At 44.8% G+C, this 26,183-nt stretch overlaps 1 protein-coding gene and 1 long non-coding RNA gene across 5 annotated transcripts in view; one reads left to right on the top strand and one right to left on the bottom strand.

The window, feature by feature from the left end:
- The window catches only part of LOC307221024, a 115,404-nt gene extending 110,419 nt beyond the window's left edge, over window positions 1-4,985 (bottom strand). The window contains exon 1 of the long non-coding RNA XR_013841291.1: window positions 4,783-4,985. This is a non-coding gene — a long non-coding RNA (uncharacterized lncRNA). The remainder of the gene's footprint in view (window positions 1-4,782) is intronic.
- RNF152 (ring finger protein 152) overlaps window positions 1-24,532 on the top strand; it is a 51,442-nt gene extending 26,910 nt beyond the window's left edge. For all 4 annotated transcript variants that reach the window (XM_079985114.1, XM_079985115.1, XM_079985113.1 and 1 more), the window contains one exon: window positions 22,954-24,532. In XM_079985114.1, the coding sequence (XP_079841240.1) occupies window positions 23,126-23,737 (612 nt within the window). In that variant the 5' untranslated portion in view covers window positions 22,954-23,125 and the 3' untranslated portion in view covers window positions 23,738-24,532. The remainder of the gene's footprint in view (window positions 1-22,953) is intronic.
- Window positions 24,533-26,183: the final 1,651 nt, after the last annotated feature.

Here is a 26,183-nt window from a genome sequence, read left to right as displayed (position 1 = left end):
CATGTCTCACTTGTTCTTGGTAACGGAGACTAGAAATCCATACAAACATTTTGACCAACTATATTTTCTGCGACTTAACTGTGCAACTTCTCATTTGCCAGAAATTAGGTTGTAACATGTAACTTAGATGTGCTCATTGATTGTACTGTATAAATAAGAGATCTGGAGAGAATGCATTCATGAGGGAGGTGGCACATCTTGGTATAGCCTGATGCTTTTAGCCCAAAAATGTTTCTACACCGCTTCCACTTCAGATGCTCCTTCGACAGTAAAAGGTAAAGAGAGCCGTGACCATTAGGTCCAGTCGTGACCGACCCTGGGGTTGCGGCGCTCATCTCGCTTTATTGGCCAAGGGAGCCGGCGTACAGCTTCCAGGTCATGTGGCCAGCATGACTAAGCCACTTCTGGCGAACCAGAGCAGCGCACAGAAATGCCGTTTACCTTCCCGCCGGAGCGGTACCTATTTATCTACTTGCACTTCAACGTTCTTTCCAACTGCTAAGTTGGCAGGAGCAGGGACCGAGCAACGGGAGCTCACCCCGTCACAGGGATTCGAACCGCCGACCTTCTGATCGGCAAGTCCTAGGCTCTGTGGTTTAACCCACAGCGCCACCCGCGTCCCAGTACATTGGGCCAAATAGTTTGCAGCTCTTCATTGCAGTGGTCTTCCTACAATATCCTCTAGAAATAAAAATTGGCGCCAAGACAGGTATCTTATGAAAGGATGCTTCCAAATATGCATTAATACAGTAAAACAATTAAATGTCTTCCCAATCCTGCTTCAGATTGCTGATGTCAAATATGCAAATGATGGGCAGTTTTTCCATTTGATTTGCTACTGATAATCAGCCAGTATATGGAGGCACAACCCATACCTCAGGCTACTTCACTATGGGTTGTATCTAATGCTCCCCATCAGATACAACCCATAGTTCTCCTGGCGCAATGAGGCTTCTTTTTCTCTCTCCCCCCACCAAAAAGTCTGCTGTGATTTTGAGGATGATGGGGGGTAGGCTAGAGGTGAAGGAGGAGGAAAAATATCTGCGACAAGTCTGCTTTAGTGGAACTGCAGCGTTGGATATAGTCCTGTGTCTTTTGTGCACACACGCGGAATTTTGCACCTCATCCACAAAGCTTTTTGAATGGATTGTCTCTTTCTCTTTCTTCCTGCCCAGACCCCTCAGCCTTCCTTACTGAAGCCTTTTAAATGCTAAACTTGCACAGTCACACCCATACACTCAGCCCCTTAGAAGTGGTGTCCAAACTTTTTTCAAAGAGGGCCAGATTTGATGAAGTGAAGGGCCCTGAGGGCCGACCAAAGTTGATGATTGAAGTTATTGACCTTTTTTTTTAGGATTTTATCCCAAAATTGTTGAGCTGTTTGGGGGGTTGAGTTTTTTTAGGATTTTACCCCAGGGAATAAACTGCCGAAGGGCCCGGATTAGGCCCCCGAAATGGACTTTGGACATGCCTGCCTTAGATATTTATTTATTTATTGAGGGGGGTGCATGTCAATTTTTCTACTTAGTTTTAGTAGAAGCTGAACCTAGATACTTTATGATCATGAAGTCTATGCTACTTGACAGTACTGTTTCTAGCCCCCCCCCCCAATTTTGTTATGATAAATCATAGAAATGCAGCATTTTAAAAAGAGACCGTTGTTACAAGAGGTAGAGGAAATTTGTGGGTGCTGGTGGGGGTGAGTGTTTCTGGGGACTGTTAACTCTGCAGGCAGGAAGACAAGTTCCTGTGAGTTCTAGTAGACTCTTTCAAACGACCCATGTTTTGTTCTGAATGCCTCCAGTTAAATAAACCAACTAAAACCACCTCTCACTTAGACTGCCTGCTGTTTCCATGCAGAAACTCAGTGCATTGGTTCTGGGGCTGCACCAATAGCCCATTTCGTACTACAGTATATTACCCTGAGGCTGTTGCGCATTCTTTTGCAGAACTAATGATTCTCAATGACACCTTTAAAGATACTTTGTTGTTGTTGTTGTTTAGTCGTTTAGTCGTGTCCGACTCTTCGTGACCCCATGGACCAGAGAACGCCAGGCACTCCTGTCCTCCACTGCCCCCCGCAGCTTGGTCAGACTCATGCTGGTAACCTCGAAAACACTATCCAACCATCTCGTCCTCTGTCGCCCCCTTCTCCTTGTGCCCTCCATCTTTCCCAACATCAGGGTCTTCTCCAGGGAGTCTTCTCTTCTCATGAGGTGGCCAAAGTACTGGACCTCAGCTTCAGGATCTGTCCTTCCAGTGAGCACTCAGGGCTGATTTCCTTCAGAATGGAGAGGTTTGATCTTCTTGCAGTCCATGGGACTCTCAAGAGTCTCCTCCAGCACCATAATTCAAAAGCATCAATTCTTCGGCGATCAGCCTTCTTTATGGTCCAGCTCTCACTTCCATACATCACTACTGGGAAAACCATAGCACTTTATTGCCATGCAAATGGAGCAGGAGCTTTCCATCAGCCCACCTCTGCAGCAAGAGAAAGAAACTTGCATGTGGAATGCCAGCAACTAAGAGCAAACTTTAAAAAGAGCAATACAACTTTATAAAGAGCAACTTTAAAAAGCATGGGTTGGGAACAAAGTAGCTTTCTAAAAATGAGGAGACCATAATGAATTTTTGATAATTCTGGAGTTCTCAAATCCAGCAAGAGTGTTTTAAAGCCCATCAAAAACAATGCCTACCAGAAACAATGCATTTTAACATGCTTAACTGCAGGATTACAAATAATTATGCAAAAGCTACTAAACTATATTGTTTTAAAAAGTCAATCTGCCTAAATTTGTATTAAATTTTGTATTGTATCAACAGGTTGAGGGGAGGTGCAGCTTACAACACACACATGACAAACTTATAACTTCCCACTCCAGCACACACAGAGTTTACAAAAACCCATTTGTTTTGTTGTATGGACGCAGTTTTTATTTCCCGAGGGGGAGCTATTTAAATGTATGGTTTATAGTTGCCACATAGTGATAATAAATGAGTTAGAACTTTGACATCAAATAATTTCTATTTAAACTGCATGAATTGGGAGAAGAAAATAGCTTTTCGATAATTTCCTGAAAGTGTGATTCCTAAAAGGGATGGATATGGGCTATGCATATAAAAAGAGGTTATTAGCAACGTCACTTTTACAGGAAACACCACATTCTGAGCATCAGAGAAGACAGCCAGTCTAGATTGTAGAAGGCAACTTAATACCTCTGAAAGCTGGTGTGCTCCGAGGTGATTGATATGGTTGAAGAGCAGCAAAACACCCAGAGACCTTGTTCAGAGCTCACATTCGCCTTAGTTTGGGTTTGTCTGAACCCATAGTTTGCTTTGCTGTTTAGTCGTTTAGTCGTGTCCGACTCTTTGTGACCCCATGGACCAGAGCACGCCAGGCACTCCTGACTTCCACTGCCTCCCGCAGTTTGGTCAGACTCATGCTGGTAGCTTGAAGAACACTGTCCAACCATCTCGTCCTCTGTCGTCCCCTTCTCCTTGTGCCCTTCATCTTTCCCAACATCAGGGTCTTTTCCAGGGAGTCTTCTCTTCTCATGAGGTGGCCAAAGTATTGGAGTCTCAGCTTCAGGATCTGTCCTTCCAGTGAGCACTCAGGGCTGATTGGTACAGTGTAGTTTGCTTCACTGTACCAAAAAGAAGACAGGTATGTTCTGGTTTGCACGCCACATTAAACTGTAGTTTAAAGCTAAGCTGGGGTTGGGGCTTGCTTCTCTCCAAGCAAACCTCTAGTAAGCCTGAGTTTCGGATGACATGACAAGCTAGACTCCGGCTTATTTTGTCTGTGGTGCATCAGGAGCTAGGAAGATGTCCTGTAGGAATTTTTGAGCAGCATGCACAAGCACACAGCTCATTCACATTAAGCTATAGTTGGTTTTTAAACTGTACGTGCCACAAAAACTAAGCCAGAGCCAAATAAAATCTTGTCTCCTCCTTTAGTTCAATCTATGCAATCAATCCTTTATCTTTGCCTACAGAAACAGAAGAGGACATCTGTGTGAGAGAGATAAGAACAGTCACTATTCAATTGGTGATTAAGTCAGCATTTCCAGAGTTTAGTGGATTCAGAATTGGAGAATGGTGACTAGTTGCTTGTTGTGTTCCTTTGATTTTAGGTAATTGTATTGATAAGTAGATTGTTATTTGGGGATTTCGGTTTCTTTTAACTTTTTAGAACGCAGTTTTTGACAGCAAAGATCAAGAATGAAACACACAATGCTTTAATGCTATTTGCATTGAGGACAGTGAGATCATATTTAGATTATATGCTTAACCGTTCCTGGAAAAGGAGTATCATTATGCAGGAGAAATACATATGCTGCTTAGAGAGGTTTGAGCCACATTGTGGATTTTTGCATCCTTGTTTTGTAACCTGCTGGTGTTGTGGATAGTAAATTTCTGCACACCTCCTGCTTGTGCAGGTTAGATGTGTACATAGGGAGCCATTAGACTGTGCTTGGTGTTAAAAGATTGCAATAGAGTATATTAGTGCCAAGTGATTTTGAAGATCATTTAATCGCCATAGCTATTCAAAGGTAGTAAACCAGTGCCTCTTGAAAGTTAAAAGCATATGGGAATTACTTATAGCAGACAGCCCCGTTGCATTTCGGAAACTGCGTGATCTGTACTGTGAATTGCCTCTAAAATGTGGTCAATGGTAACCCCATTTATGTTACATAGTGGTCAAACCTAATCAGCATCTGTTATTGTTTGTTCCTTCCAATGCCCTGTCAATACTACCAATACAGTGGTACCTCAGGTTACATACGCTTCAGGTTACAGACTCCACTAACCCAGAAATAGTGCTTCAGGTTAAGAACTTTGCTTCAGGATGAGAACAGAAATCGTGCTCCGGTGGCGCGGCAGCAGCAGGAGGCCCCATTAGCTAAAGTGGTGCTTCAGGTTAAGAACAGTTTCAGGTTAAGTACGGACCTCCGGAACAAATTAAGTACTTAACCTGAGGTACCACTGTAATAGAAGAATCCATGTAATAACTTGAAAGGTTAATCAGGACAGTTCAAGGTAGAGTTTTACAGAATTTACCTTGCTTATGTTATGTGATGTAAAAATTGGGGTTTGCCTTCTGCTGCCCAACTCCCCACTACAGTGGTACCTCGGGTTAAGTACTTAATTTGTTCCGGAGGTCCGTACTTAACTTGAAACTGTTCTTAACCTGAAGCACCACTTTAGCTAATGGGGCCTCCTGCTGCTGATGCGCTGCTGAAGCATGATTTCTGTTCTTATCCTGAAGCAAAGTTCTTAACCTGAAGCACTATTTCTGGGTTAGCGGAGTCTGTAACCAGAAGCGTATGTAACCTGAAGCGTATGTAACCCGAGGTACCACTGTAAGTCCATGTTCGGTCAGAGAAGAATGGATGGAGGCAAGATCCAGTGGAAAGCAAAGCAGATATTTATTTTTCTGTTGCAACAGAGTTCCCTCCCCCTTTCCAAGGAGGGAGAGACTCTGAACAAAAGTGTGCAGGAAGCTTTAAAGACTTTTGACATTGCCCAACCCCCTTAGCCAAAGACCACCCCAAAATCATCATACATACATCATAGTCTATAGCAGAAATTCTGTCTACCTGATAATGAATGTTCTCTGATTGCATTATCTGGGCAGCCTGGCCATTCTATTGTGATGGTTAATAGTTTAGTTCCTGAATCCAGGCCACAGGTTCACCCTATTCATACACAAATACGCCCTTAAGACAGGATTAGTAAGCGAAAAGACAATGGGAAGGCTTTCCCCATTTGCCTCCCCTTACTGCAGAGGATGCGGGTGGCGCTGTGGGTTAAACCACAGAGCCTAGGACTTGCCGATCAGAAGGTCAGCAGTTCGAATCCCCGCCACGGGGTGAGCTCCCGTTGCTCGGTCCCTGCTCCTGCCAACCTAGCAGTTCGAAAGCACGGCAAAGTGCAAGTAGATAAATAGGTACCACTCTGGTGGGAAGGTAAACGGCGTTTCCGTGTGCTGCTCTGGTTCGCCAGAAAGTGGCTTAGTCATGCTGGCCACATGACCTGGAAGCTGTACGCCGGCTCCCTCGGCCAGTAAAGCGAGATGAGCGCCGCAACCCCAGAGTCGGTCACGACTGGACCTGATAGTCAGGGGTCCCTTTACCTTTACTGCAGAAGAATATTTGAGGTCATTGGGGGAGTCAAAATGGCTTCAGGATTGCTCTCCTGTACTATTTCAGACACATGGTTTATATATTTAAATATGTAAGCATTTATGAATATGTATTCTATATTTGAGACCTTAGAATTCCTATAACAAATGCCATTTGTAAACTATAATCAGTGAGTGCCAGACTCTGACACAGTGGAAAATGCTTGCTGGCTCCCTTTTGCAAACCATAAGACCATGTTCATTGACCATTTTGAAGGTTTTCCCCTTGAAATCTTTCATAGATTCATAGTAGCTCGTAAAACCCGGGCTGCTTTCTGCATAAGCTCTTTGCCTATTACACAGCAGTTAAGCATCTCATTTTTGTCTTTGTCACCAGGGTGTCTCTTTGATGCATGTGTTCCGCACACGACACATACAGAGTTTCTGCTTTCGCTGCTTCCCCCTCCCCCCCCGCCACTGCTTTTAGTGTTTTGGCTGTGTTTACCCGTTTTAAAATAAGAATGAAAAATGCATTGACACTGTTGCTTAACACAGCACTATTGATTTATTAGCAGCAGGTTTTCCTTTCTGCAGAAAAGGTGCTTGTTGAGTTTCTGCATCCCTGCGCCTCGATACCAAAAATATATATATGCGGGAGTACCAGCAAAGATTGGTGTGCCAATTTCTTACAATCTGGCTAAAGGGAATTTACAGAGTCATTCCTTGCCCCCATAAAAAAGATAAAAGTGTACAATATAGGGTAGAATAACCCATTTATTGGTTCGCACTGGACTCAAGTAGGAAAGAAAGGAGAGGGTTGTTGGACTCTCTAACACACCCACACAGAACCTCTGTTATAAGTTGTCAGTCACATGACTGCAAATTTACGTTGCAATTTTATATCAAGTTCCTCAAGAAAAGAGGCTTCTGGCTTTAAAGTGTGTGTAAGCAGTAGGTTTAGGGATGCGGGTGGCGCTGTGAGTTAAACCACAGAGCCTAGCACTTGCCGATCATAAGGTTGGTGGTTTGAATCCCCGCGATGGGGTGAGCTCCCATTGCTCGGTCCCAGCTCCTGCTAACCAAGCAGTTTGAAAGCACATTAAAGTGCAAGTAGATAAATAGGTACCGCTCCGGCGGGAAGGTAAACGGTGTTTCCATGCGCTGCTCTGGTTCGCCAGAAGCGGCTTAGTCATGCTGGCCACATGACCCGGAAGCTGTACGCCGGCTCCCACGGCCAATAAAGCGAGATGAGCACCACAACCCCAGAGTCAGCCACGACTGGACCTAATGGTCAGGGGTCCCTTTACCTTTACCTAAGCAGTAGGTTTATCTGCAGCAAAAACAGTACACGGGACTGCCAAACTTGTCTGTCCTCTTACTTGTAGCTTTTCTTTTTCTTTTTAAGGAACAGTTGCCAAACCGGGGAGCTCAGGGAGCCTTCTATTATTATTATTATTTGTCTCCAGTCAACGCCAATTGACTTCACGAACTGACCCTCACTCAGTTATGCCTCTCCCACTCTGGATTCTGCTCTGAGAGGCGAGGCTCTTGGGATCTGAGCTGTATCTACGGAGCTGCAAATGACAAAAGCTTTTGCATTACCCGACTCCTCAATAAACGACAAAGCGGCGGAGGCAGCCGCGCAGCAGCAAACACCTTATCGGAAGCAGAGCCCTGCTTTTCAGCATTGCAGTCTGTGATTCCATTACAGTTTGATGGGCTGGATGCAGTTATGCATCAAACCGTGGGCAGAGGAGGCTTGTTTGGTTTAATACAAATGGAGAGACTTTGTAGCTGCAAAAAGGAGTGCAGACTGACTACTCCTTTGAGCCTTGTCTATATTACCTCCCTATTTCCACTGAAATAGCTGTCGGCCTATGCAAGGATTCTTTGCTGGCTCCCCCCCCCCCATGGACTATAACCAACAGATGTAATAATTCCACACCTTATGTGTCTCATAGGGACACAGGTGGCGCTGTGGGTTAAAGCACAGAGCCTAGGACTTGCTGATCAGAAGGTCGGTGGTTCGAATCCCCGCGATGGGGTGAGCTCCCGTTGCTCCATCCCAGCTCCGGCCAACCTAGCAGTTTGAAAGTACCTGCCTTTTATGCGTCAACCCCCGCCTTGTGAGAATCCCTTGCAGACAATCGCAATGCCTGGAGACAGACAGTCAGGTTGTGTATCCACTGCAGTGACCACAGGAGGAATGACTGCCAGGAGGAGTGCAGAGAGAAGAAATGATGTGGTGTCTTTGTAGCAGCACAACCACATACCTTCATCTGCCCCAGCTGCAACAAAACAGGTCTCTCCCATATCCGTCTCTACAGCCACAACAGGTGCTGCAACCTTCCAACAGTTTGACTTCACCCCCAAAGGTGCACTCCTCCATTGTCTCCCAAGACAGATGGATGGCAACAACATTTATCTATTTTAAAGAAAAATCCAGAGGCACCGAACCTCTTCAGAAAGATAACCTGTCCCTTCCAGGTCCAAGGACCCATGGATTTTTTAGCAAATCCTAATGCAGATATGATGGGATGCGAGTGGCGCTGTGGTCTAAACCACAGAGCCTAGGGCTTGCCGATCAGAAGGACGGTGGTTTGAATCAACGCGACGGGGTGAGCTCCCATTGCTCACTCCCTGCTCCTGCAAACCAAGCAGTTCGAAAGCACGTCAGAGTGCAAGTAGATAAATAGGTACTGCTCTGGCAGGAAGGTAAACGGCGTTTCCGTGCACTGCTCTGGTTCGCTAGAAGCAGCTTAGTCATGCTGGCCACATGACCCGGAAGCTGTACGCCGGCTCCCTCAGCCAATAAAGCGAGATGAGCGCCGCAACCCCAGAGTTGGCTACGACTGGACCTAATGGTCAGGGGTCCCTTTACCTTTTATGCGTCCCATATGTGTCATTGAGCACATTAGAGCTCTTTAACCCGTACTTGCTTCCTGCCTTTGGGAATGACTCTCCTGTTGCCTAGTTCTTCTAAGCATGGCACAGTGGGTTGGTGCATCTGGCTGTTAAGCAAAAGGTTGGTGGTTCGAGCCCACCCAGGGACGACTGTGAGCAGGATTCCTGTATTTCAGGGGACTGGACTAGATGACCCTTGGGTCCCTTCGAACTCTACAATTCTATGACTCTGTGGAATAGTGGACCCTGGTCCTAACCCCGATCTATGTAGGCTACTGCCTTCACTTCCTTCTCTTTGAAATTTGGGAGCAGCTGGCTTTCCCGAACTTATTTCAGAGTGCAAGAGAGATTGATAAGCCTGTTAAAGTCTCCCCAGCGACTATACTTTAAATGCGAAGATGATTTATATTTATCAAATAAAACTAACTGGGAAATGGAGATGCAGTTTACTTTTGATCTGATATCAAATGGGCAAGGAGAAGAAATGCCATTGGATGGAGCTATTTATTAATATTTATTTATTCAAAATAATAAAGAAGGAATTTGAAAAACACCTTTGGGTCTGCTAGGAGGATTTATTGTTGCAAATTTACTGCGTTTCAAACATAAACCTCTTTAGAAGTGCTTTTCAGCCACATCCGTTTCTCTCGTTTACTCCTTAGACCCCGTTGCCCTAAAATCCAGAGTTCAAATCTGGTTCTGTGTTTGATATCACAAGCTGAGGGGCAGGGAGTGGTTGGGGGAAATAGCCTGCAAATGGCCTCTTTAGGTTCGGGATCAGACCTTAAATCTGGAAATGACCCATTCTTTAATTTTTTTCTTTTTTTAAATTTTGCAAATTCTTTTAAACAACCCTCAAATCATATCTCTCATATTCTTTGACTTCCCATCCACCCTTCCAGGGTGTTCTTTTCTTAGCTTATAAAGCCGCTATACTACTTATATTTTACCCATTATGCACATTAATTATAAATTATCAAACTACCAATTCTCATGGAAATGGCTACCATGGCTTCCAAGGGGGGAGCTTGGGACATGAGTGAGGGTAGCCATAATCCCTAAAGCGTGAGCTCAGGTACTCAGCAGCCCCTCTGCCTGAGTGATAATCTCTGGCATCCTGAGTGCCAGACAGGTAGCCGTTCCAGAAATAATAGCAAACCCAAATCAAGACAAAAGGATGTGATTAACTTGGCTGGGAAACAGGGACATGTAAATATCTCTTTTGGGTGTATGGTATTGGGTGTCTGTCGCCAGACCCTCCCAGCGTGTGATGTGTTTGTGATGTATGCATGATGTGATTTTTAGGGGTGTTGTGGGTATATTTGTGGGCACACATGCTAAACCCTGTCTGTGGTGCCTACCCCTTCCCCACCAAAGAATGAGACAAGAGACCAGAGTTCAAATTGGCCACAACTTTTTTGAGCTTCAGAAGTGGGAAACTTGGCACAGGCCTTGGCAGGTAACTCACTCAGCCCACCTGGCTGAGGATATTCAGGCAGATGAGGTCCAGTGAGAGGGGACTGCAAAGCACAAACTTACACAGCATGCTCTTCCACTAACCTCAGCCTGGAAGTTGGCTGCCGCTCTAGGGCCAGGGACTCCCAATTTTTTGCCCTTTAACAGTCCCTGCAAGCGCCACCGCATGGGGAGGGAGCATGAATGCATCCCCCCCAGCTTGATGATAAACTAAAGGATACCTTGCCACGGCCTGAAACCGCCAAAGTTGTGATGAAATGCTACAGGGAAGGTGAAGTCTGGCAATGCAGGGGAAATTCCTGAATACAGCAACCCTCTTACGGCCGCAGCAGTGCCTGCTGACCTGGAACACAAAATATTAGTCTGTAAGGAAAAAGTATTGTTAACTTGATGGCCGCTGACCTAGGATGAAATTACTGTATTTTTTACTCTATAAGACTCACTTTTTCCCTCCTAAAAAGTAAGGGGAAATGTGTGTGCGTCTTATGGAGTGAATGCAGGCTGCGCAGCTATCACAGAAGCCAGAACAGCAAGAGGGATTGCTGCTTTCAGTGTGCAGCGATCCCTCTTGCTGTTCTGGCTTCTGAGATTCAGAAATTTTTTTTTTCTTGTTTTCCTCCTCCAAAAACTAGGTGCGTCTTGTGGTCTGGTGCGTCTTATACAGCGAAAAATACGGTACTTGGATGCAAGAAATTATTAATTTGAGGGAGGGTGGGTGAGTGATCGTGGAAGGAAGAAAAACCAAGTGAGGCTTGGTCGAAAGGGCCAGCCTCTTTTCTTTGGCCTTAGCCCCACTCCCGGCTGGCCGTCCATTGTCCTCCCTGGCTGAGGGCAGGTCAAAGGCCAACCCAAGCAGGTGGGAGGCACCTGTCCAGGTGAGCCCCCTCTCGGTGCCACAAACTCCGCCCACCTGTAGGGAAGGGAGGACGGAAATTGTAAAACTGATAAAAGTGGGAGCCATCCTTTGTTCTGGGCTTCTTCCTGCTTCTCCCGTGTGTCGGGTTGAAGTCCTGTTGCAACAGTCCTTGGAATAAACACCAGGCCTACTGGCTGCTTTGCTTCTATATTCCTGGCTGGTGCCTTTGTTTGGTAATCCAAGTGAGCCCAAGGATTTTCCTGTAACACTGGGATAGTACAATTGCAAGATTACACAACCAAGCTGTTCCCCAACAAACTGCTCCTTGCACTTAATTTTCAAATTTAACTTTTCACTCTTCTAAGGTCCTTATTTTCATTCCTTTTCCAGCTAACTGCTCTATCAACATCCTGCTCATGTTCTCTTTGCTTTCTCCATTTGCTAGTCTTGTTGGGCTCCTGGAGGAGACTTCCTGGATTTGACCTTTCCTGGCTTGCTTGATCCTCTGTTCCCAGTATTGATGCAATTTGGGTCCCTATCTTGATGCATCTCTCTCCAGTCTTGACCTCTTGGCAAGTTCTTTTGACACTGTCTTGAATTTCACCAGCTATCAGTATTAATGTTGCTCACTTATGTCCTGAACTTTTTATTCTGCAAAGGGCTGGCCATTCCTTGGGCCCTTCAAAGGCCTGTTTAGTATAAATGACTGGAGTTTCTAGGTCTTGAATGGTCTTCTGTAACAAAACGTGTCACAACCCTGTCTGAATGAGCATGCCTATAGGGAAGTCCAGGTTCACATGTTCATCCTTTAGCAATTCTCAGTGGTTGCTGGGAGCGGGATTTCTGTTTTGTCATAATCAACTAGGCCTCAGTTCTCAACTGCTTTACCTCTCTGTGAAATATAGTATGCTGCAGCTTTCCCTTAGTTTTTGCATCATTGCTTTTTCCTCATCGCAGTGTGCTGAATACTTATGCTTACAGTGCAGTTCATTAACTATTGTCAAGCAAAGTAACATCAATGAAGTTTAAAAAGCAGAGCGATATTGATTCTGTATGGCTCAAATAAGTGTGAGGTTTACCCAGCATGCACAATAAAGTCACTCCTGCCAATTCTGATGTACAGCAAACATAGCTAAAAAGTGGGTGACTCAAAAGTTTGTTTAATAATAATAATAGGAATAGGGGAAAAGCAGGGAGGTTATTTCGCTGTCAGCATGCTACTCTTAGGTGAATATTTAGTGAACTACATGATGAGTTGAAGGAGAAAACCAGACTTCTCCTCGCTCCTGCTTGTATGGATAAAAAATGTTGATTGTCGCCAGCTTAATCAAGCAGTTTCCTTCAACATAAAAGCTTGAGTCTTGCTGCTAAGTTCTCTTCAACTCCTGGACACACCAAATCGCTTCCTCAGGAAATCATGTTTGCATATGATAGAGCAAGTTCATCAAACCTTGCTCACAGACAGGAAAACTGAGCAGAGTGGCAAACAATTAAAACTCATCTTAAAAGGCATTATTTCCTTAGGTGAGCGTATATAATGGCACTATTTTTTGAGGAGGGGGAAAAAGCAACATTTTACATATGGTAATGACTTTTCCATCTGGAGATTTGGATTTGTTTTCTAAATCACTTTGGCCTCAAGAATTGTGCTGTTCTCTCCTATAACAGGTTGGCCACTTCAAGAAAATTCCAGCTCAGTTATCCAGTGATTTGTACTGGTGAGAAATGTGCTTGTAAAGTGGCTTATTTTAAATGAGTTTTCTTTTTCAACCATCTCTTTTAGGGGCTGGTATTTATGGAGAGAATACCAAAAGTGGATGTCAGATTAGAAGGAACACAGTGGGCTTTTCTCTGTTCTGTTCGTAAAGCTATTGACCAAGTGAAGTAAAGAACTATACAGAGAACAAAATGTACCCTCCCATTATTATTATTTTTAAAAAGTAATGTTCTAAAAGGTATAAAATCACATTTAAACAAAAAAGAGAAGGGCAACGGTATAAAAATTCAGCTCAAAATATTAGCAAAGCAGATGAGGAAAAAACTAACCTTTGCACCATTGTTGATATAACAACAACAACAACAACAACAACAACACAACAACAACCATTCATTCGTTCATACCCTGCCCATCTGGTTGGGTTTCCCCAGCCACTCTGGGTGGCTCCCAACAGAATTGATGATGATGATGATGATAATAATAATAATAATAATAATAATAATAATAATAAATCATAATGATAAAACATCATACATTAAAAACTTCCCTAAACAGGGCTGCCTTCAGATGTCTTCTAAAAGTCAGATAGTTGTTTATTTCCTTGACATCTGATGGGAGGGCGTTCCACAGGGCTGGCGCCACTATCGAGAAGGCCCCTCTGTCTCTTAGAAGCTTGGGCAAATAAAACTGTTTCTACCTGGTGCCAGAATTAACATAAAAGTTCACATTAGATGACCCCCTGTCATGGAAGGGCATTCCAAAGATGTGGTTATGACTCTAGTTACCACCCATCTCTCTTCAGATGGTGGGGGATTCAGATGATGCAGGCAGTGTTTGGCAAGCACATGATTCAGTTCAGCGCTGCCAGAGCATTCAGTAGGGCTGAGGAAACTATATCCCTACAGATATTGCTCAGATGCAACCCTGATCCCCTCTAACCATTGGCACTGCTGGTCGAGACTGATGGGAGTTGGATCAAAACAACAACCCCCCCCCCAATGTTTAAAATAAGCCTCCTTTCTTGTTGTTGTTTTGTGTGTTGGTTGTCATTCCTTCTACACAGGGGAATAAATTATTTCGTGTTTGTATACCGCTGAGATACTGTTGGCAGTTGGAGCCACAGGAAAATCTAAACAAGGGCAGTCATTTTCTTTGCAAAGAGTACTTGAAGAAAGCAAACAGTTAACCTCTTGGAGCTGAAAGCAGCAGCAAAGCTTTTGTCGGTTTCAAAATAAATGAAACCCAAGCTCCAGCTCCAAACTCATTTGTGGAAGTGTTGGCAACATTTTAATTTACAGCATTTTCCTCCTGCTGTTAATTTGAAAAGTTCCAAACAGACGCATCCTGTTTATATTTTAGTGCGGGTGATTCTGGCAATTAATTTCTCTGTTGAGAACGCATGGCACCTTCCCTCCTTGATGTTTCTCCCCCTCCCCTCGCTACCGCTGCCTTAGGGCAACAGACGCTGTCATAAATCATACATAGTCTGTAATGGTTCCTAAGGATGCTTAATGCGTTTGGGGAGTTTGCGTAATGAAACTTCCTTGGTAAAGGTGAAGCATCCTAATAGGTTGCCTAGCTGAAAGCTTGATATTAACCTTGTAGAATGATGATATATTCAAATGCATAGGCTTGTTTGCGGTTTGCAACTTCAGAACTTGTCGTGATTATGTTAGCAACCAATGTTACGGACGGAAAAGACATAGTGTGGTGGGTAGCCTTCGAAGCTCAGGGATAATATAAGCTTTCGAGCTTTTTCTTCCCCCCCGAAAGAGAGAGAGAGAGTTTAATACTCAGTTTAAGCACTTCACTATCTAGGCTGGTATTGGTGTATTGGTTCCGGAACTAAAAGTATTGGAATTGATGGGGAGAAAAATTCAGCTGAGAAGGGTCAGATCACAGATTATTAGGATCAATGTGCATGACTGACCATTCTGCTGATAGAAATGGAGCCGCCGAGTTTTCTTTTAAGGTGATTTCTCCAGGGCTATCCAGTGATTCTGAGTCGGGCGTGATTTTACTTGTACTGTGAATATATTACTCATCTCAGCTGTAAGGCTCAGAGTCAGCATCGTGCATGTGTGTTGTGCTGGTGTTATTAAAGGGAAATCTATCCAGTTCAATTGGATATAATCTAATTAAGGGCTCAAGCCCACTGGATGGTTTCATGTCCCAAGAGAAAAGATCTCTTCAGTTGCAGGCTGGCCCTCACAGAGGCCTAAACCGTCTTGACTTGGTGTTCTGATGGAAAAATTAGAAGGGCACAGATTGGTCAGTCCAAGGACCCGTTTAGTCTAGCATCCTCATCCTCCTGCAATAGAGGTGCTCTCTAGCTTTTGCTAAGAACAGGCCCAGTTTGTTATGAAAACTGCTTACTTTAGGATAAGACAGCTGAGGCCTGGAGCCTCTGCAGTAAGTACAGCTAGCCATTTCAGCAACAGCACTTGCCACCCTAGTTCTCTCCACAACGCCCCTGGGAAGTAGGCAGGCTCTCTTCCAAATATCAACACTCCACAGAACTGTTTTGAATGCAGCTTGCCATATCCGTGGCGGCCAGCCATGCAATTCTAGGAAGCCCACAAGTGGGATGTCCTCCAGAGGGCCTGGTTTTAAACAAAGAGCCGCTTCAGATGGTAAAACTATTCCACTTGCCAGGTGTGGGAAGGTCACGTCTGTGGATGCCAAGAAACCTCCTCTCTCTTTTTTTCTATGCATAAAGAGTTTTGTTTGTGGGAACTTCTGATATCCACTTGCCCAGAAACCCTGTGAAGTTGTAAATCCAGAAAAAACCCCAGCTGTTTCTGCATATTAGACCCCAGTCGGGGATAATCATGGTGTACCTGGGACCATTTGTTGGAAAAAAAATCTCTAAGCCATGCTCAGAACTTGCAGACCATGGTTAATCATTTGGGAACCAGGTTTTCCCTTAACACAGTGGTACCTCGGGTTAAGTACTTAATTCGTTCAGGAGGTCCATTCTTAACCTGAAACTGTTCTTAACCTGAAGCACCACTTTAGCTAATGGGGCCTCCCGCTGCTGCTGCTGCGCCGCCAGAGCACGATTTCTGTTCTTATCCTGAAGCAAAGTTCTTAACCTGAAGCACGATTTCTGGGTTAGCGGAGTCTGTAACCTGAAGCGTATGTAACCTGAGGTACCACTGTATTGCACAAAAGCTTCCTTGCCTAGCTGACTTGAAGGTGATCTTTGCTTGACACAGGTGACCAGATAAGTGGCTTCTTTGCCAGCTGGCCTGCATGCCAAAGCTAAGTTTGAATCAAGATATGCTATGGAGGATGCTTGTGCAGATACCAGACCCCCGTTGTAATGTTGTTCTCTCCTCAATAAGCATCTTGCTCTGCCTGAAGCTTCTGGAGAGGTGAAAATGGCAGCCGGCCATAGAGCTTTTCAGTGATGAACTTTAAAGTGTTATTTACTGTTCAGTGTCTAATCCTATCACACACAGAGAGCAGAGGAAAAGCGTTTGTACTGGGACAGAGTAGTCTATCCAACATGTATTCACCTTATAAAACAGACAGAAGCAAATTCTGCTCTAAGTCTTGTGTATGGAAAGCAGATTCTATAGTGTGTTTCTTAGGGACGCAAATGGCGCTGTGGTCTAAACAATGGAGCCTCTTGGGCTTTCTGATTGTAATAATAATTTAATAATAATTTATTATTTATACCCCGCCAATCTGGCTGGGTTTCCCCAGCCACTCTGGGCAGCTTCCAACAAAACACTAAAATACAATAACCTGTTAAACCTTAAAAGCTTCCCTAAACAGGGCTGCCTTCAGATGTCTTCTAAAAGTTTAGTAGTTATTTTTCTCTTTGACATCTGGTGGGAGGGCATTCCACAGGGCGAGTGCCACTACCGAGAAGGCCCTCTGCCTGGTTCCCTATAACTTGGCTTCTCGCAGCGAGGGAACCGCCAGAAGACCCTCGGCGCTGGACCTCAGTGTCCGGGCAGTGTAAGGTCAGCTGTTTGAATCCCCATGACGGAGTGAGCTCCTGTTGCTTTGTCTCAGCTGCTGCCAACCTAGCAGTATGAAAGCATACCAGCACGAGTAGATAAATAGGTACCACTGCAGTGGGAAGGTAAACGACGTTTCTGTGCTCTTTGGCTTCCATCACAGTGTCCCATTGAGCCAGAAGCTGTTCAGTCATGCGGGCCACATGACCCGGAAAGCTACTGTGGACAAACGCCGGCTCCCTCGGCCTGAAGGCAGAGATGAGTGTCACACCCCATAGTCAAATTTGACTGGACTTAACTGGCCAGGGATCCTTTACTTTACTCTTAGGTTCAAGAGGGGGAAAGCCCTTTGAACTAAGTTCTAGCATATTCATCCATTTGCTGTGCTGTGCTGTGTTCTGCTGCAGAAAAGGTAGTCTTAACTGTTTTCTCTTTGTTCTGTTTTTTTGTCATCTTTAAATATTGGTGTCTCTGTTTTTCTCAGCTCTCATTTATTGGAGCCATGTTAGCAATGAGCATGAGCATCAAAGAGCAGGGAGGGAAAATCTGTGTCAGGCAAGCGATTTCCCCCTCTCCACTCCCTTCTGCTGCTAATGCATCTCTTTCTATCGCTTGGTGTCTTCTGCCCATGGTTTTTCATACTCGGTTAGCTTTTATTAACATTAGTAGATATAGCTCAGCCCTGCAGAGCTTTCAGCTGCTATCAGATCTGCACTAGCCAAGGATATTAATCATGATTCTGGTTGTCTCTGTCTTTTTGGTCTCACTTGAGTGTTGCTGCCTCCCAGCCCTCTCCCCTCCCCTCTCACTGTCCTTTAAAGAGTCCTAAGGATACCCCTGGCAGTCTTCTTTAGCTCTGGGTCTTCTCTGTCAGCAACATTTTCTTGGCTGTCATCAGATAATCCAGAGTACTAATGATAAAACAATGTTTTTGACTGCTGCTGAAGTCAGCTGTGCCCTCATATGAGACCTGGCTGGCTTTCTAAAGTGTTGCGGAAACTTTGTGGTTGGAGAGAGAGGTATAATCTTCACCTCATCTTTGGAGAAGCTCTTTGCCTTGTCACTCAGGTTTTTTGCTTGTTCCTTTGGGCTTTTTATGTGTTAATTAAGAAATATATGGAGCAGCAGCTTATCTTCCATTGAACCAAATGCCTATAGTAAGTGTGTCACCAAATGCCAGTAAGGGAGAGTATTGGGAAGTCCACTTTTCACATTAGAGCCCAGGGTGAATGAACTCGTGAAGGAGGTTAGGATTTGACATTCCAGCTCCACTCTCAACTTCTGTGTACAGTGGTACCTCGGGTTAAGTACTTAATTCGTTCTGGAGGTCTGTTCTTAACCTGAAACTGTTCTTAACCTGAGGTACCACTTTAGCTAATGGGGCCTCCTGCTGCTGCCATGCCGCCAGAGCACGATTTCTGTTCTCATCCTGAAGCAAAGTACTTAACCTGAAGCAATATTTCTGGGTTAGCGGAGTCTGTAACCTGAAGTGTATGTAACCTGAAGCCTATGTAACCTGAGGTACCACTGTACTCTTCTGAACCTGCTGTACACAGAGCCTAGGCCAGGGGCTGGCAGCCTAAGGCCCATGGGTCACAAGCGGCCCATGGGAGTCTTTTAACCAGCCCATGGACCCCCGCTGCCCACTCTGTCAGCTCCCGTGCGCTGCGCTAAACTGGTACAGAGCAGAGAGGGGACCGCCTTCCACGACGCTGGCCAGCTTCCCATTGGAAGCTCCTGCAGCCAATGGGAAGCTGAGCACGCCTCCTCCGCACCGGAAGGAATGCTGGAAATAGTGTTTGCGCATGTGTGCATGTGCGCACACACTCCGGCCCACTGCGACGTTTCCAGGACTGTGAACCGGCCCAAGCCACAACGACTTTGCCGACCCCTGGCCTAGGTAGATTGCAAGAGCAGGCTCTATTGCTACCATCTAGATGAGGCATAGGCAAACTCTGCCCTCCAGATGTTCTGAGACTACAGTTCCTATCATCCCTGACCACTGGTCCTGTTAGCTAGGGATGATGGGAGTTGTAGTCCCACAACATCTGGAGAGCCGAATTTGCCTATGCCTGATCTAGATCCTGGGTTTTTCAGAGTACCGTACTATGTGAACATAGCTGACATCTGTTGGTTTGCCCTGGTTTCTTGCCTGAATAGGTCTAAAGCGTTGGACTGGGGAGGCAGTTTCAGATCAACCACTGGCCACTATTTTTCAGTCTAACCCAACTCATGGAATTGTTGGTGTTCTATCATGTATGTGTGTGTAGGCGATGGAGACCATATATAATGGTCGGAGCTCCTTGGAGGAAGGGCAGAATAATAAAAAAAAGTCGTATGTTAACTTCGGCATTATGTCAAGAGAGACTTACTGGATCAGAACAAATGTCCGTCTAGTTCCTCATCTTGCTTTGTGCAGTGGCGAAATAAGTGGCTCCATGGAATAACACTGGTAGTTTAATGGTGAATTTGGGATATAATGGAGATGTAAAAGATGTGGATTATTATCAAAGATGCAGGAGGAAATGACTAACAGTAGGACCCACAAATGGGAGGAGGTTCTTTTGAATCTTGTTTTTATGATGTATGTTGGATATGTGATTGCAAAACTTTAATTTGAAAACCATATATATATATATATATATATATATATATATGTATGTGTGTGTGTGTGTATAAAAGAAATGAATGCCTCCAAGCCTTCTGTATGAAAATGCTCCTATGGGGAGTGCCATCAGGCAGGGCATGAAGGCATTCCAAGCTCCTTGAGGGGTGGTGTCTATTATTACCTATCTGCAAAATTGCTTTCTCGTTCATTACGTAACAGCATTAGAAGATCTGTTGTGGGGCTCAGTTATTTTGAGGAAACCCAGAGATAAGAGTTAATAGTTTGTATGTGGTAGCGATAATGATTCAAAGTGTTCCACGGATTATTGTACTCAGGAAAGCAGCAATGAGGGGTGCTGTGTAAGGAAGCACTTTGCTTTGCAAAAGTTGCATGTCTTGGTTGAAAGTTGAACGTTTTATAATAATAATAATATTAACAACAACAACAACAATAATAAGTTAATATTTGTACCCCACCCATCTGGCTGTGTTTCCCCAACCCCCTCTGGGTGCCTTCCAACAAAGATTAAAAATACATTAAAATGTCACACATTAAAAACTTCCCTGAACAGGGCTGCTTTCAGATGTCTTCTAAATGTCAGGTAGTTGTTTATCACTTTGACATCTGATGGGGGATCATTCCACAGGGCGGGCGCCACTACTGAGAAGGCCCTCTGCCTTGTTCCCTGTAGTTTTGCTTCTCGCAATGAGGGAACCGCCAGAAGGCCCTCGGCGCTGGACCTCAGCGTCCGGGCAGAACAATGGAGGTGGAGATGCTCCTTTAGGTATAGTGGGTCGAGGCTGTTTTGTTACAATCATGTGCGCATAGCTTTTATAAAGTTTGCAAATGTTACAGACTTAAATCCGGGGATGGCTAACTTTCATCCTCTGTTACTCCTCCAGCACCCACCTACCAGCTGTGTGTGTGGCCATGCCACAATCTTGCAGGCACACACAAACATCCCCCTTAGCTCATTTCTGCAGATCAACAATGGGGGGGGGGGGGATTTAAGTCTCTCTGCAGTGTTGTCCTATTTAGTTTTTTCTACTTCTTGCCACTGCCACCGAAATAATCACCATCAGTTATTAGAATTTTAAAAATTGCACATAGCCATTATTTTGCTGCTGGCTTGTTCATGTTTCTGGATTCTTTTATGTGCTGTGGCTTATGAGTGCTTAAGGTGCATGTTCCATGTAGATTTTGTTAGGTAAGGTAAGTGTAAAGGACCCCTGGACTGTCAAGTCCAGTCAAAGGCAACTATGGGGTTGCGGCACTCATCTCCCTTTCAGGCTGAGGGAACTGGCGCTTGTCCACAGACAGCTTTCTGGGTCATGTGGCCAGCATGACTAAATTGCTTCTGGCGCAATGGAACACTAGAGCGCATGGAAATGCTGTTTACCTTCCCCCCCCACAGCGGTACCTATTTATCTACTTGCACTGGTGTGCTTTCGAACTGCTAGGTTGGCAGAAGCTGGGACAGAGTAATGGGAGCTCACCCCGTTGCGGGGATTCGAACCTCTGACCTTCTGATCGGCAAGCCCAGGAGGCTCAGTGGTTTAGACCACAGTGCTACCTGTGCCCCTATGATTTTATTAACACATTAAGTGCGTGATTATTCCAGGCTCACTGAATAGTGAGGAGTTACCCCTTTACTGCCTCCAGCTTCACTTTGTTGCATTTATTTTCATACCATCCACTCTACCTATACATAATGTTTAGATCCATCCTGTGTTACCATTTTGTTAGTTATACTGCTCGCAATTTATGCCACTGCCTGTCTTAATACTTCACTACTTTCTCAACACACATTTTCCTTCTTAATAACTTTTAATGTAATTAGCCATGTGGCAGATTAAAGCCAAGCAAGAGAGATGATAACCCTACGAGCGAAACTCCAGGAGTGGACAGAGAGAAAATGAGGTCGATCCTGATGACACTTCAAAGTTCAATTGTGCCAGAGGTTTTAAAACACAGGGAGATAGGAAAGCCAGCATGGTTAAAAAAATTATTTGCAGAAGTTCAGCCGTTGACCTTCTCCATTATAAAAATAATTGGGATCAGATCCTTGGTGTTCGTCTTATCCATTTTGTGACTGTGTTTCAGGGCAGCGTCCTCTATTTCTTTTGCCTTGGATTTTGCACATGTACTGCTGTGTTGTTTCAGCCGATACTTTTTTCTGCAGTGGATGCAATGTAATGTTTGGGGATGGTAGAGCTACCTAGTCCTAAACCTTAGAATGTTCCTGGGAAAATTGCTTTATCAGGGCCCATTGAGGCTTCCTGTGAGTGGTGCAGAACCGATTCCTGATTATCCTTCCCCTGCTGCTTCAGTTGGTATTAGACTATGAGAACTCTATGGATTGGAGACAGTTGTGACACTCTTCCACTTGGTTGCTATTCTGCCCGGAAAGGAATGCAATGGTCAGGGAGACAGAAATTGTGTGTTTGAGCCTATTCACTAAGTTTTGTAGTAACATTCTTCCTTGGAGCCACAGAAGAAGCCATCAGTAGGGAAGTGGCTCTGGAGTGCTAGCCTTAAGTGTCAACAGAGCTCTTAAGTGTCATTGTCCAAGCATTACTGTCACGAAGACAGGTACTTCATAAACCATATGCTTACTGTATAGATTAAACACTGCAATATATATACATACTTTATATGTGTTCCTGGTCACTCGCAACTGCCTAACCTGTTCCTAAAAGTGAACTCCAACATTTAAAGGTTGGCAGGGGCTTTCCCACTGAATTTGAACCAGAGGATGATTGCAATGATATATGCAATGCTGTAAATTTCAGTCAAGTTGGGAGGAAAAATCTCTAGGTTTGTGTGCTCCCATATTACCTTCAAATTGGTCTTGGGTTATTCACCATTTGTTCAAAGCCTTTATGAAGCTTTCACATGAAGTCTGTTCACAAAGCATGGAAAACGAGCAAACTGTCCTTTTGATTCCTGCATGAAAATAGCCTTATTGACCAAGTAAAAATGTGCAATTCAGATTATTAGTCTGAAATGCTTTCTTCAAAAATCATTATAATCAGCTAAAAAGACTTGGGGTGTGTGTGTTTTTTCGTTCAATGTCCCTGGTATATGAGGCTAAAACCCATGGTTTGGTAATGTTTGTGCTTAGGGGAATTTATTAGCCATAACCATCATGCTTAAGATGCTACGGTTTTGCAAAGTTCACTTATCGTTTACTCTTCCTCTGCATCAATAAAAGGATGTCTTTAGATTTTCTCACCTCCTTCAGTATTCTAGTAGACTTTTATGATTAACTCTATTCATTTTAAATTTCCCTCTCAGATATTGACGGACTCCCAGTCAGATGCTTCACTACGGATTCCTTGCTTCCTTTTGCCTGGTGGTAGAATACAAGCTAGTCACCGTGGGAGGCCAGGAACTGCTCCAGGCATTAGATTTGAGACCGGACTGCCAAACAACGTGATATCTCCCTGCTTTCTCCAACCGGGCCACGATGGAGACTCTGTCCCAGGACATTCTGCTGGAATGTCAGATTTGTTTCAATTACTACAGCCCCCGGCGGAGGCCCAAGTTGCTGGACTGCAAGCATACCTGCTGCTCTGTTTGCCTTCAGCAGATGAGGACCAGCCAGAAAGACTTGCGGTGCCCGTGGTGCCGAGGCATCACTAAACTGCCGCCGGGCTTTTCCGTCTCCCAGCTGCCCGATGACCCAGAGGTCATTGCCGTGATTGCGATACCCCACACTTCAGAGCACACTCCCGTCTTCATCAAACTTCCCAGCAATGGCTGCTACATGTTGCCCTTGCCAATCTCCAAGGAGAGGTCCCTCTTGCCAGGAGACATTGGCTGCCGCCTGCTGCCAGGCAGCCAGCAGAAGTCTCTCACTGTGGTGACAATCCCAGCCGAGCAGCAGCCCTTGCAGTCCGGCATCCCTCAGGAGGGAGGTGACGAAGATCAAGACAGGAGGGGCATTGCGAAAAGCTCCACCTGGTCGGGGGTTTGCACCGTCATCCTGGTGGCCTGCGTCCTGGTTTTCCTCCTTGGGATTGTCCTACACAACATGTCGTGCATTTCCAAGCGTTTCACTGTGATCTCCTGCGGCTGAGAGGAAGCGGCAAATACCCACGCGGGCCAATTTTGGGGGTTTGGGAGGGTGGTTATGGTGGTGGCAGGATGCCGTGAGATGAAGCGCCTCGTTCCACCGTACTGAGTCATTGACACCAGGCTGGTTGCTGGTCCAGAATCTACTTTAAAAGGAAAAACAAAGGACAGGGGCACCTGTTCGTAGAGTATGGGAAACGTCCAATGCTTATCTGCTGGTAACAGTAAAGGAAGACTGCATGCATCACCATAATCACTTAACAAATGAGCTGTAATTTATAATGATTTCATCATGTTACGAGATTAAAGATGTCTATTTAGCTGGTTCTACTATACTGATATAGGACATAATTTCTCCCTTTCTCTCTGTCTCTCTTTAACAGAGTAGTCAACTTACAAATCAAAATGCTGTACGTTCAAGTAGAATTAAACATTGGCATTCGGAAAGGCAAGCTACCCAGTGCTTTTCCAGACGTAGCAAAACCGTAACGCTTCTCTCTTTAAGCGGCAACGGAGAAACTTGTGAAAAGTTTAAAAAAAAAGTCATTTAGTCAACAAGGCTTCTTTTTGTATCTTTTAAATTGCACATTAATTGCAGCGGTTTTAAAAAATCTGTACCATAGTTATAGAAAGAGAACATTTTTCTAAAGCGTTGGAAGTATTTTGGATGTAATCTATATCTGTGTGTTTATGCGCATTCTGTTTTTCTTCTGTAGTTTTAAGTGATTTCCTCCCCCTCTCATTTAAATTGAAATGGGACACAAAAAGAAAGAAGCAATAAAGGGAACCAGGAAGGATATACAGCTGTCCAGCCAAATTGTTTGTCTGTATGCTGCCTTCTGCAAAACGCTACTTTAAAAATGTAAATCTTGGGCATGTGGTTTCATGCACACACAGTAAATATATTTGTCAAGAACCCCGGCTGCGGAAACTAGTGGAGATGGCCTAATCTGAGATAAAGGCTGATCTTTGTACGTGAGTGGCATACTGAATGGTTTTTGAAGACTTCTCTTCAGGTTTCCTACCCTTTGAATACGAGTTGGAGGTACATGGCCAAAGGAGCCATAATCTAGGTTTTATTCATCATTGCAAGTGTGAGATACAAATGAAGGCTATATGGCCATGATACAGAATGCACAAATGCACCAGCAGTGTGGCTCTCCTTGCCCTCAAAGGTGTTCACAGGGCGGAAATGTTACAATTGCGGAAAGGAAGTGGGGGGAGAATAGGGGAAGATGGGTGAAGTGGCTGGGGACCCAGGTCAAGAAAAACGTCAGAAAAAGTGACTATCTCCTAAAGGCAATTGTGGCGAGAGAAGTTGTCCCCCCCTCCTTTAAAACTCGGTCAATGTGGACTGCCAAGATGAGTGCTGACCCAGGAACTCCCTTCTGCGATTCACCAATAACTTTGCCAGCCATTGGCAAAAATGTTGTGTTTCTGTAAGGGGGGGGGGGGTTGAGGGGATATGATTTTGGAAACTCGGTGGCATTTGAGCAGCTTGATCATGTTGAGAAAAGGCATGAAACTTGCTTCTGTGTTAGACTGTTCAGGCAGCCAGGAGTACTCCGGGGTTTTGCTATCCTGAAGGCGTAATCCCTGTGTATACAGAAAAGGAGTCCCAGGGTACTTTAGCTGATTTTTATCAGGGCACGTCTGCTTGCTGGGGATTACCAAGCCTGCCCAAGAAAAGGATCGTATTGCTGTTTGTGCGGCTGCTTCTCTTGAGGCAAAACAGAGGCGAGTCTGGATTCTGTGAAGTGGGAACCATAAATTAACTCCTGGGAACCCACGGTTCTGAAAGTGACACACAGGCCTTCCCTATACAGGCATGAGCTGATGCACACGAAAGAGCTTTTCCTTCCTAAAATCCCAATTTTTGTATACAAGGAAGTGGACTCTTGACACATTCTCTGTTTCCCCCCCAAATAAGTCTAGCGCTAGCAGTTGCAGACTGGGCCACGTGTAATATGTTAATAGAAGCCATTGAAATGACTCCCCTTTTTGCCCCCCCCACCACAGATGTTTGTTCCTTTGTGATCCATTTTTAAAATATACTTCATGAGTCCTGCTTTCACCATCCTTTGTGTCATTCCATGTACAGTCGTACCTTGGATTCCGAATGACTTGGTACTCGGACGTTTTGACTCCCAAACGCCGCAAACCCTGAAGTGACTGTTCCAGTTTGCAAACGTTCTTTGGAACCTAAATGTCCAACGGGGCTTCCGATTGGCTGCAGGAGCTTCCTGCAGCCAATCAGAAGCCGTGCTTTGGTTTCTGAACGTTTTGGAAGTTGAATGGACTTCGGAATGGATTCTGTCCGACTTCCAAGGTATGACTGTATGAGCTTTTCCTATGGAGTAATCTTACTTGTGTTGCTCTAGAGGAGGCTCAAACAAATTGATTTCCCCCAACTTCAAATCAGCCTAGGCAATTGGAAGAATTGCATGGTA

The sequence above is a fragment of the Podarcis cretensis genome, assembly GCF_951804945.1.
Source record: "Podarcis cretensis genome assembly, chromosome: 7".
Taxonomy (NCBI): domain Eukaryota; kingdom Metazoa; phylum Chordata; class Lepidosauria; order Squamata; family Lacertidae; genus Podarcis; species Podarcis cretensis.
Note: the sequence above shows the minus strand (reverse complement) of the source record. Positions and strands in the feature narration are given on the sequence as shown.